Genomic DNA, 12,350 nt, shown 5'->3' with positions numbered 1-12,350 from the left:
AAATCGACATTGGGAAACTGGGAAAGACTGTCTGACATGAGCGAAAGCTCCAGAACAACAGAATGTTTTAAGATGCGAGTTGTTGTAAATATTTCAGTCACATTATGTAGAACCTCAGCAGAGCACGAGTGGCACACAGCACACTTGCTCTTTTACAGCTTGGCCACAATATACATAGCTGAATCCTTCGCAATTAGTAAATGCACAATCACATAACTGCTAAAAAGGAGACTACGAGAGTGAAACAGGGAATCAGTCAAGCAACAGAGGCAGAGGAGCGAATTATGGGGAGTGCAGAGAAGAAATGATAAGCTCCTGGTGCAAAGTGGGGCTGAAGCTAAGGATTATTCTCATTATCGATTCAGACTTTGTGGTCAACAAAAGTAGTGAATTCTTGCTATTTTTTCACAACTAATTAATCACTTTGAGTCATTCATGAAAGCCATTTTTTCCCGTTGATGTCTGGTTTTAACGTCTCCAAAATGTGTGAATATGAACTGCTGCTGGGACAAAACCATGTTTCCTCATGTGCAATGTTGGACTCCAGGAACCTTTTTTTTTTTTACAAAGCGCTGCCACTGTATAGACAAAATGAATCAATAATCAAGAAGACAATTGTCAAATTAAGCGATAAGAAAAGTATTGATTAGTTGCAGCTGACTAAAATCCTTTTCGCAACTCGAGCTGTGGACTGCAGACAGGAACATGGCAGATGCAAACACTGTGCTCTAGAAACTGTAAAAAAGTCAAACTGCACATTCAGAGGTCACAACATGGGAACTGACGCTGGATGAAAACCCCATGAAACTGGCTGGAAAGTTCTCTGCAGCCGCAGCGTGCGAGCACACACACACACACACACACACACATTTACATTTACAAAGACACACACACTCAAACACAGATTTGACAGACACAGGTCCTGTCTCATTTAGCCCTGCTAATACACCCCCCCACCCTACATACACACATCACCTGCATCCTCAGGTGAGTGGGTCATGCCATGCATATTGACTGCAGGTGCAGCAGGCGTGATTGTGGCAGAATGTTGACAGCTCTCCATGCTGGTTGGACGCTGGCACTGCAGCTGCTCATTTTGAAAGCCTGAGTAGAAAATGGCTGTACATCAATAATGCTGTGAGGTGTCTATGGCTACCAAAAAATAAAGAAAGAAAGAAATAAACAAACATTAATACGCCCCAGTCTTCAGTCACTCCTAATATTTTATAGTGCGTTATTAAATATGTATTCCACAACCGTTTCATGCTTTTTCATGTATGACATCATTATCCAACCTGATCCCATTAATACCATGCTGTTAGGTCGCTGTGTCTTCCCACAGTAGCTGAAAGCTTCACATATTTAACCTTTTTTTAAAATCACCACATGACATCCTCCTCACAAACACCCGCTGATCACTTACTAACCTTTGATAGTGTAATACTCATTTTGTGCTGAATTATTACCTCCTTCTGAGGAAGAAACGCATGATTAGCATTTAGGGATTACAAAATGTCACCTCTGCATGAAGTGAATGCATCTTCACAATTGTGTAAACTTATCCTGTGTCCTACAATAAAAGCGTACAGCAGATGGTGCGTTATATTCAACATGTCCTGGAGGTTTACAAAGAATATGGATAACATATTTCCTTTTACATTTTCATACTTCATAATACGTTAGACATACACGGAGGAACATCCACAAATGACTGTAGAATACTGTAAAATATTGAGAAGAACATTCAGGGTCTGCCTGGTGAGTGTTAAAATAGGGCTTATAAATGCAAGATTACAAGTGCAGACAGAGATTACACATGTTGGGATTTGGCACTGGCATGAGGAGAAGGACTAAATGACCCCAGAGAACAACTTTGCTGCCCTTAAAAGTAGTAAAAGGCCTAAAAGAAGCTGTGCTGAATGCAGGCATGCGGATCACCAGAGAAAACAACATTTGGCCAAGAAGTAGAAAGAGAACAGAAGCACATCACGAGACAGAAGCCAAAGCAACTAGGAAAGAGCTCGTCTGTTCAAGTGGAGCAGAAAAAAAAAAGATTTCTCTTGACGCGATGCAGTTGTGTTGCTGCATATCAGCAGTACTGTGAACCTCCACTGATGCTGATGCCTCTAATTGGCCATCAGTGACTAGAGAAGAGAGGAGAGACGAGCTGCGTCCAGCTGCACCGTCAAAACGTCTTCATTGTGCAGGATGCACTGTCTGTGGATTCCACTTGATAAAGCCTTCAGTGAAAAGTGCCCAGGAGCTCAAAGCTGTAAAGTCCAGCTCCTGTGTGGAATGTGAGGTGGTCAAAACAAGGAGCTGGAATGTAATGGCTCCATAAGACGAATTCAGCAAGTCTTACAGCGGCAAATTCAACTGAAATCAAATTGTCAGTCGTGTAAAATAGGATGTTTCAAACGTGTAAACTTGTTTGGTCACAAAACTGAGCGAAAGGTCAATAAAGAAAGGTGGCAGAGTGCGGGCGGAGAGGTGCCTTGAAAGAACAAAAGGGGAGGAAAGAAAAGGATGCTGGATGTGGCTCCCTGTGTGGCTCAGTCCGTAAGCCCCCTGTTCGCCTCAGTGCACACTGCACCCAGCGCGCGCTCTCAAAGACACCTCGTCTCTGCAGATCTGTGACCTCCCACCTCCCGCACCAGCATCCACGCCGGAGTTTCCCCAGCCGTTATGCTTGTCACAGGTTCTGCACCTCCTCTGTCAGATGAGAAGACTGGGGTGCCGGGTAGGGCGCCACGGTTGGGGAAGGCCGTGGGGTAGACCCTCACTGCTCCTCCCCCTTCAAGCAGAGCTCCTAACCCTCCTGGATCTCAAATAAAAACCTATGCAGGGAGACAGCCTGCCGCTGGCAGTGCAACGCCGTGCCACTCCCGGCGCCCCCGCTCCATCTCACTTCTTGACGGCCTGACGGTAGCTGTGTCTCTGGCCCTCCTGTCGTAGCTTGCTGCTGCTGCAGCCGCTGGCTTTGCTGCTGTTGCCTCCGTCCCTGGTGCTGCTGGCCTGGCTGGCCTGGCTGGCCTGGCTGCTGTCCTGCAGCGTTGGGCTGGATTGAGCCCTCTGCAAACAGCTGTCCTCCAGGAGCTGGGCCTCAAACACGGACAGGTCCTCCTCACCACTCCGTATTTTAGCTCGCAGCAGCATGACATAAGTCCCGTACCGCGTTTTCTATTGTTGTGAAAACAGGCAAACAGGAAAAAAAAAAGACGGAATGAAAACTCAATGCTTGTGTGTCTTTCATGTTTTTCACGTTTCTTTCTCTTGTGGCTCCAGCTCACCTCAAACTCCAGATACTCGTCTCGCTGGCGGTAGTCTTCCAGCTCGCGGCCTTTGACCTTACGATCGGGAGGATAGGAACGTAGGTCGGCCAATTCAGTGGAGATGGCCCTGAATCGAGATTCATGGCATCTGACCTGCTCCTCCTGTAAACACAAGGGAGACCTCATTCATAACTTGGTCACAACATCCATGTTAAGGCGACCTTTTGCAATATTTAGACATTCTTTGGCATTATTGTTGATTCTTCACAGTAAAAAGTCAGAAAAGTAATTTCTAAGAGCTCTTATCCCTGAACCTATACATAAATGGAACTAAACAAGAAAGGAATATTTTGGATTTCTGCAGAAAACTTATTTCTCACTTACATATAGAACAAATGTGGACATTTTCTATCATGTTATCAGCATTTACTTCAACTAGAGAAATGCACTTCTAATACTTTAACTGAGCATTGAGTCCCTCTGCCACGACAAGACTTGGGCCAGAAGAACATAAAAGCCCATTTTCCATAACCTTTCACAAAACACTGACCCAAAGAATAAAACATCTGCAATCTCACCAGCTAGTAATTTGTCATAATTGCATTTAGTATTAGTTTATTCATAAACATTTCTGTTCTGTGATATTACATTTTGAAAAGCTCTTCCAGAAATGGCTGGGACCCCTTATTTTTCAAAGATTTGTACTGGCTTGCTATAGCTGCTGACTCCAAACAACATGTACCTCAGAGTGTTTTGACATTGTCCCCGGCAGCAACGGACGGCTGAACTTCTTCTGAGAGCCAATGGCTGCTGGGAAGGGAGGAGCCGAGAACATGGCGGCCACCGTGTTGATCCGTGTGATCCAAGACTGCATCTGCTCCGCATTTCTGTGATGGATAATACACACGCGCATTTACAAACAGATTTTCAACAGCAAAAACACACACGGAGGCACGGACACACTTCTCAGCCCCCCCTCTCTCTGGTGCCCACATCAGCACATGGCTAGCTTAGAACATCAAAAGAGTAATTATCACCGAATGCAGCGCTGCTGTTGAAAAAGACGTTATTTTGGAGCCAATTAATTCACGAGAGAAAAGAGCCTGTTTTACACTAACAGACCCATTAAGGGCCCATGAGAAATATCAGATTGAATCAGTCAGCCTTGCCTGAATCCACAGGGAGAGACAGGGAGAGAAAGAAAGACAGGGAGAGAACGAGAGAGGAGAGAGACACAGAGAGGGGGACAGTATCTGGGACAAATCCAAGCTGCAACTGGAGCACAGAGCCAGGCCTCCTGGGGCCTGAAACATGTGGCCACTCATGTACCACTTCCTGCATTCTGCTAACACACACACACACACACACATACACCTTCACTCACAGGTAGCTCACCGTAACGTTCACCGTATACGCTGCTTAACACGTGCTCTGCGCACCATGGCCACATGTGCACAGCTGGCTCTATGCCGTTAGCTGATGTTGGATGCTCAGATGTGATCAGTCTGGCTCGGGAGCTACAGTATGTGGCCTGATGAAAGGGAAACTTACTGCAACATGTTTAGCACTAACACTGAGCTGCTCTGAAATGTACAAGGCTTAAATGTTAATTAGGAAAAAGAATGTCTGCATTTTAAGGTGGGGATGGTTGCATAGCAAGTGCTCACGGTCTCTATGTTCTTCTCCACATATTCATTCAGCTCAAGTAGAAGCATAACGTGAGCAGACTGAGACTCACGGTGCCTGGAGGAGATACACCCTCCAGTCAGCAGTCCGCAGGTAGAAAACGTTGGGTCTCTTGCTGTAGTCTGAAGCTTTCATGGCCAGAGAGTGGTGGATGGACACGGCATTCTTCAGGTCCTCATCAGAAAGCTGCTTCTCAGGCCTGTACTCCCCCTGGTATGTTAAATAATGCTTTGATTAGCACAGAAGAGTCTTAGTACAGTTGTTGGGTTAAGGACATTGACATATGGTGATGATGAAGAATTGGTAACATTCATGAACACAAGCATTGCTACCTTCTTTAGGGAAAACAACTGATTACCTCAAATCTGGAAAAGCAAAATGGGTCCTGTTTGTTTCATAAAATATATAGAGGTCAATGCACTGTATCTTCAGAAAATACATGCGACGATACAGCGCCATTTAAGAAAATAACTCAAATTTTACAACACAGCTGCAACTATTAGAGAAAATGCTGTGAACAGAGAAAACACAACTGTTGAATTTCCAGAAGACTTTTAAAAGGTGACACAGCTGGGACATTTTTTTTTTTTACAAACTCCATTATTGATCCCTGTGAGACAGCTGTCGTTGGACATTGGTACAGAGGTGTCATGATCTGAGCCTCACATTCACTTCCTGCCCTGGACTTTTATTTTGTTCCCCTTTTCACTTCCTGTCCCCAGTTTATTTCTACAGCTTTACCACTCATCATCAGTCACAATCATTTTCAAGTGTTCCCCTGTTCCTGGTCGGATCATTGTCTTTGTTTGCTGCTGCCATCCATGCAACACGCCGTCTCCTAATTTACCTGACTCAAGGTTCTTGGACTCATGACCCTCTTCTAGTGTAGTCCATTTTCTGTTCCTTTGGTTTCTGTTTTTTTATTCTGTGTCAGTCCTTTCCTGTGTGCGGGCTTTTTTCGAGTGTGGGTATGACTTTGACAGTTTTCCAGTTTTCTGTTGTTCCTCGGGATGGTTGTTTTCGTTACCCTTACTGACCTTATGTCAGCGTTGTCCTCCTTTACAGGAGTCAATTTACGTTAGTTGTTTGTTCTTGTCTTTTCCATATAATAGTTAAAAAAAGTCCTCTACTTACCGAACCCCTCTCGCCTTGTTGCTCTTGGGTCCACCTAAAAACTAATCCTGACAGTATGATCCAACCATAAACGGACCCAGCAACACGTCGGAGGGATTAGTCATGAGACCCGCAGAGGTAGTTGAGTTTTGGCTAAGATATAGAGAGCAGATTGATAATCGAAGTTATTTTTCAGGGATCCCTGATCATTTGTTTACTGAGCAGCAAGTTGACCCCTATTTTTTCAAGGGGCTCAGACGTAGGAAAGCAGTCAAACCCCAGACTAAATCACTCGTCTCGGGTATACCTCAGTCAGTCCTTGCCTCAGTTCCCCCGACTCAAGACCCTTCAATTCACACCTTCAATCACACTACTCCCAGTTTTGGACCCAGCACCTAAGCATCTTGCCGACATGCACTCTGTTCCTGTTCCTGACCCCGTTTCTGAATTGGCTACCTACTTACCTGTTCCTGAACCAGTCTCTGGTGATGTTGTTCCTGCACCGGCTCCTCAATCAGCCACAGTCCCGCCTTTCCCCAGGCCAGTCATCTGCCCACACGTTCCTGTTTCAGTTCCTGAGGACTCCATTCACCAAACCACAGCCTCTACCCAACCTGTTTCTGGAATATCTGCTTCTGAGCCCCAGCTGACTAGGACTAGTCTTTGTAAACGGCCAGCCAGACGTCGGCGACCCCGCCGCACCAGTTCCCCCAGAACTCATTGTCCTAACCACACCCCTCAGACCAACACCACTTTAGTAACGTCCTCACCAGCCAATAAAATATTGGACCTAGAGCAGCAGGAACAATATCCAGTCATTTATCAATTGCTAGCGACCCTTCAAAACTGAATAGAGACCTCAAGAGATCCTGATTCCTGTTGTTCCACAGCCCACCAGATGGAGGACATCATTGGGTCCAGGTCTTGGCAACCTCCCCCAGGTCAGGACTTCTCACCTGTTCACGTTTCTGACCCAGAGTTTCCTGACAACCATGCTCCTGATTCGATCGACATCCCCTGAGCCAGCTTTTGGTCCTGGGTCGAGAGACACTCTCTCTTCCCCCGTTCCGGTATCCAGGCTAGTCAACACCGTCTCCAGTTCTGGTCCAGTTCCTGCTCAGCCAGTTCCTCCTCCTGCTCAGAGAACAGGGCAAACAGGAACTGGAGCCGGACGAGCGGCAGCTGTCCCCGGCACCAGGAGGGGACCTGGACAAACAGGGACAGGACGAACAGGGACCAGGCAAACAGGGACGGGACCAGAGCCAGAGGCGGCATTGACCCGCTCGGAGACAGGAACAGTTCTAGTTCGCCCCGTTCCTGTCTGTGAGTGGCAGACTCCGCCCTGGTTCTGCTTCTGATCCTGCTCCTGCCTCAGAGCTCCTGAGTCCAGAGTTCCTGTCACCGAGCGGGTCGATGCCGCCTCTGGTCCTGTTCCTCCCTCCGAGCGGGTCAATGCCGCCTCCGGTCCTGGACACAGATGCCAGCCTCCACGCTGGCCCCTGGTGGGCTTCCGCTATGGTCTTACCCGGTTTAGTTATCTCAGCCATATATACTCGTGTTTAATGTTTGCTACCTGCTGTGTTTTGCAGGTGTTTTTTTCATGTCCTCTCACAACCAAATTTGCGTTAGTCTTTTAGTTTTTTTCGATTAATAAACCTGGTTATCAGTTTACTCCCTCTCATCATACATTTTTCAAATAGATGAAAACAACTTCTATATTATACCTCAGAGCCTGTACTTTACTCAGGGTAAAGTAGGAAAAACACTGACTGTTAACGAGGACAATTCCTGTCTGTGGTCATTTGCCAGTGCCTGCACGGACATTTTAACACTTTTTAGATGCACCAACAGGAAACAGGCAACATAAATCTATCTCCGTTCATGGATCGCTTGTTACAGGGCGATCATGTGTTGATCATACCAAACATATTTGCTTGGTTTCTAAAGAGACATCTCCTAGGGGCATGAAGATTCACATCAACTCACAAAGATGCTGGTATGAAAGTAAAGCTGAACGTTTATGGAGAGGGAGTCACTGAAGGCTGAATAATTACTACCAAGCAGTGGCTGTTACAGCTTTGCACACAGTTCTTTAGACCTTTTTGCGCAATCTACAGTTTATACCTAAAACCACATTGTAATAATGTGATTGACTTACTTTTTGCAGATAAAGAATTAGCCCTTTTAGGATGGCATAGAAGGTCTTCCAACCTCTCTTCCCTCTTGGTGCTGTGGGGAGGAGAAAGTGTTGAAATTACGTTTGCAATAGATGCAGGGCCAGAAGAGTCACATAGTAAATAGTACAGGATTTCACAAACTGAATTTTAATCATAAAATTAAAACTGAAAATACATTATTGTACTAAATGACTATTTAATACCGCAATAAAGCACTCAGGTTGCTTAGTCTTTTATTTTTGGGATTTTAGCTTTGCTGTGACACTTTTGGCCTTAGATGCAGATAAAAAGAACCTGCTCCAGCAGTAAAATGCTTCGAGCACATCACTGCATTAAGTAATTAATGCTTTAGTAACTAAGACTCGAATATTGTCAGAATACGTTTTTCAGAAGAATAAGTACATTTTGAATTCGGGATATTGCTGCTTCAACTTCATTAAAATCTGTCACTGCTTCCTCCACCACTGTGATCATCTGATGATTATCATGTTGACCAAACGTTGCATAGCAGCTAGTGAACAGACCCTGAGGTGAGACAGTTTTGTCCACCTTGCAGGTTAAGGCGGAAAAGCGAATACAAGTGTCTGAAGCATACTTCTCTTGCCGTCCGAGTCAGCAATGACCTTGCGGACCAGGAATCCGTTTTTGTACAGCAACGTTCCTAAAGGATGCGTCTCGTCTGACAGGGGCTTCCCGCTGCTGCCCACCCTCTTCATGGATCTGGAAGCAGGGGAGTCACACAGGCTGTCCCCGAGCTCCGAAAAGGACTTCCGCAGCTCTTCCTCATCACTGTGGCCATAATAAATAAATAAAAGACAGACTCCATGGTAAGCAACACTTATGTGTCATATCTCATTAGCAACTACGAATAAACACATCATCGTTCATCCTGTCTATTTGCCTCTCACTCTGTGCTTGTGACACAAGGGACAGCACAGGGACAAGAGGTCTGGAGAGTTCACACACACACACACACACACACACACACACACACACTGGGAAACTTTCATTTCATACAGTACACATGAGTAATATCGCCATCCACAGCTGGTGTCTTGGCAGAGCTTTCGTTACACAAGACATTTAGAAAACATCATGTATCCGGGAGAAACCCTGAGTCAATGAAAGTGTCTTCAAACTTCCCCTCTGCTCCTGTAATTTCACTCTCCTTGATCACAATGTACCACAGCAAAAAAAGTGACACCATCGATTTTGTTCCTGCTTAGAGGTGAAAAACAGGGGCAGCATTACCCAGAGGGGCAACTCCTGTCAAAGCCACAAATGCATTACTCTTCCTCTTCCTCCTTTTTATAGTCAAGAGAAGACTCTTAGAGGTGAGACTGAGAGCTTGGACTGCAACCGTAACATGAAAGCCTTACAGACTTCAAGGAAGTCAGTCAAGAGAAACAAGAACATTGGGGGATGGGATGAAAGAACCGTTACTGCACTGGGGTACAACCTTTTTATGATATGATAATCTCAAATTAGCAACAACTAGTGTGAAAGGCACTAACGTGCCACGGTTAACATCAGAGGTCTCAACTAAAACAAAAGAAACAGACAAAAATATTCTCAAATATGCCGATTAGTGGCACAAATTTTACACACTTTTTAAAAATGGAGGGACACGTTTCTTTTGTTAATGCCAACATTTTCTAGTTTGAGGCAGCCAGTTATATTTCAGCTGTGATTTCTTTTTTTTTTTTTCATGCAACCTTTTTTTATGTTGACATTTGTTCAATTTCAGGAACATATTTTTTATATACTAATTTATTTAAGTTAAGGCACGTTTTTGATCCCTAGTTCAACTTTTTACCTTTTGAGACATGATTTTCAGTTTTGAGATGTTTTTTTTTTTAAACAGTGGCATGGTTTACTTTTTTATGCAATTTGGGTCTTTTAATTTGGGTCATAGGTTTCTTTTTTCAGAAGAGCTTTATTCCAATTTGTGTCAGCTTGTTTTTGTAACAGAGGAAAACTCTTTCAATTCTGCAGTCAGAGCCACCGTACAGAGTTCGCAAAATGCATAAAAAAATCTAATAAAAAAAGCATTTCCACAGAGAATATGCACTGTGAACGATTCGGCGCTGAAAGGATTTATCAGCTAGATTGTTTTTGCTAAAGGGAACTGTGTGATGTCATAGATGATGTCATCAATGACAGCAATTTATAAAAGTATTAAAATCTTAAAGTATGAGCGATATTTAAAAGCAACAATGTCCTTTATAAGCTGAACGTTTGGAACTTTGAATGGTGTTTCTAGCTGATAGCTGCTAAACCAGTTAAGCACCAAACGGAAGTCAGAATATTAATAAAGATTAGAATATCATTACTGTAAATGCTCCAGCATGATATATTCACTTTATATTACAAAAGCTCTCAAATGAGAGATGAATATTTTCATCTCTTCATCAGTGAGATGACACGACATGACACAGATTATGAGGGAATCAACATGGAAAGTTGTTTTTGTGCAAAGAGGTGAACCTGAAAGTTAATGAGTGGAAGCTGCTCAATAGAGCAAGAAGGATGGCTGCTTGTTTGCTTCTAAGGCTTGGATTTAACTAAATTGAGCATGTCAAGAGTGCTGTGTGGCAAAAACCCATTTAAACTAATCTCCTAACACACATTTTTATTGGTTTTCATGTTAGGTCTAAATACCAAAAATGTCTGGATACAAACTTATGTGTCAATAAAGTGTCTTATTTGGAAGAGAAAGCAAAGGTGAACATAGCTGATGAGAGAAATGCTGGTTAAAACCACAAATGAGCTGGAGGTTCTTTAAATCAAATACAAAATAGTTTGAGGGTTTTAAAGCTGCATCACTGGGGAGATTTGAGGATACAATTAAGTTTACAAGTCTCTGTTCTTAATTAAGCTGAGAGTCAAAGTTGTAGTTTATGTGCAGGCTGCACATCGCTCAGTGGAAAGTGGCCTAATGGAACCATTTTTGTAAATGAGGAAGCAGACGAGATGAGGCTGAGTTCTGTAGAAGGTAGAAGGATGGTGAGGTTGGAGCTGCCAGGCAGGAGGTCTAGAGGAAGAGCAAAGAGGAGATTTATGGATGTAGTGAGAGAGGACATGAAGTTAGTTGGTGTGAGAGAAGAGGATGCAGAGGACAGAGTTAGATGGAGGCACATGATTCTCTGTGGAGACCCCTGAAAGGGAACAGCCAAAAGGAAAAGAAGAAGATTTCATATAATATGTCTTTGGTAAAAGTCCACAATTTTGTTTCTTACATTTGTTTATTAGGCCCCATTTTCACTTAAAAAAAATTATTTATGTTTTAGCTCAATCTGCTTCAGTATCTTCTTTTAAATTTCACCCTGGTGAACATTGTTGCCTAAAATCCGCTTTTCTATTTTACTGTTATATCTGTTTTATAATTTTCTTGACTTGTCTGACTTATTCAATTTTTTTAAATTTAATTTACATTTAGTATAAATTTTAAAAATTACTTTTATTACTGTTTTATTACATTTAATTTGTTACTCCCCATTTAATATTTTATCAAACCCTTTTTCTTTATCTGTACTTTCTTGTTTTCTGGCCCATGTTTAAGTTTTGTGTTTTATTTATGTTATCATTTTAATACATTACATTTTTTTATTATAAATTTGGTTTTATTATATATTTATGTGTACTACCTTGTTTTTATTTTCAATGTGTAAATAATAATAATAATAATTTGTATTTTATATATCAAATGGCTTTTAACACTACCCTGCCCTCAAACCCGTATAAAAATAATCAAGCTATTAATTCCATAAGTAAAGAAAAAAGAAAAAACCTAACCCTTTGCCAAAGGAAAGGCCGAACAAAAATACATACATTCAATAATAAACCAGTAATAAAAAACAATAAAACTAATAATAATATCTTATTTCTTCTAAACCAAGCCATCAATGAAGCCAAACATATTGTGATTCTAAGTACTTTTTGTTGTAAAATGTCATGTGTTTTACTTTCTACCATCTTCACTCAAACACATAAGTACTATGTGTTTGTATTGTGTTTGAATGGTTCACAATATTTTGAACACATTGCTACAGCCGTGATAATCTCTAAACAATCCCTTTCAATGCTTTATTTGGATTGTTCT

The 12,350-nt window shown here is 42.7% G+C and overlaps 1 protein-coding gene across 7 annotated transcripts in view; it reads right to left on the bottom strand.

Annotated features, from left to right (window-relative positions):
- Positions 1–1,210: 1,210 nt before the first annotated feature.
- LOC137105357 (PH and SEC7 domain-containing protein 1-like) overlaps positions 1,211–12,350 on the bottom strand; it is a 65,747-nt gene continuing 54,607 nt past the window's right edge. For 6 of the 7 annotated variants that reach the window (XM_067487454.1, XM_067487452.1, XM_067487453.1 and 3 more), the window contains 6 exons: positions 8,844–9,037; positions 8,230–8,300; positions 5,011–5,168; positions 4,015–4,159; positions 3,291–3,434; positions 1,211–3,180 (listed from right to left, as the gene is read on the bottom strand). In XM_067487454.1, coding sequence (XP_067343555.1) covers positions 2,905–3,180; positions 3,291–3,434; positions 4,015–4,159; positions 5,011–5,168; positions 8,230–8,300; positions 8,844–9,037 — 988 coding nt within the window. In that variant the 3' untranslated portion in view covers positions 1,211–2,904. Of the gene's footprint in view, positions 3,181–3,290; positions 3,435–4,014; positions 4,160–4,667; positions 4,804–4,939; positions 5,169–8,229; positions 8,301–8,843; positions 9,038–12,350 lie in introns of those variants that run through there. The other variant, XR_010911797.1, reaches the window with a different exon arrangement.

The sequence above is a fragment of the Channa argus genome, chromosome 20 (assembly GCF_033026475.1).
Source record: "Channa argus isolate prfri chromosome 20, Channa argus male v1.0, whole genome shotgun sequence".
Lineage (NCBI taxonomy): Eukaryota > Metazoa > Chordata > Actinopteri > Anabantiformes > Channidae > Channa > Channa argus.
The sequence above is the reverse complement of the archived record's forward strand: the minus strand, read 5'-3'. Positions and strand labels throughout refer to the sequence as shown.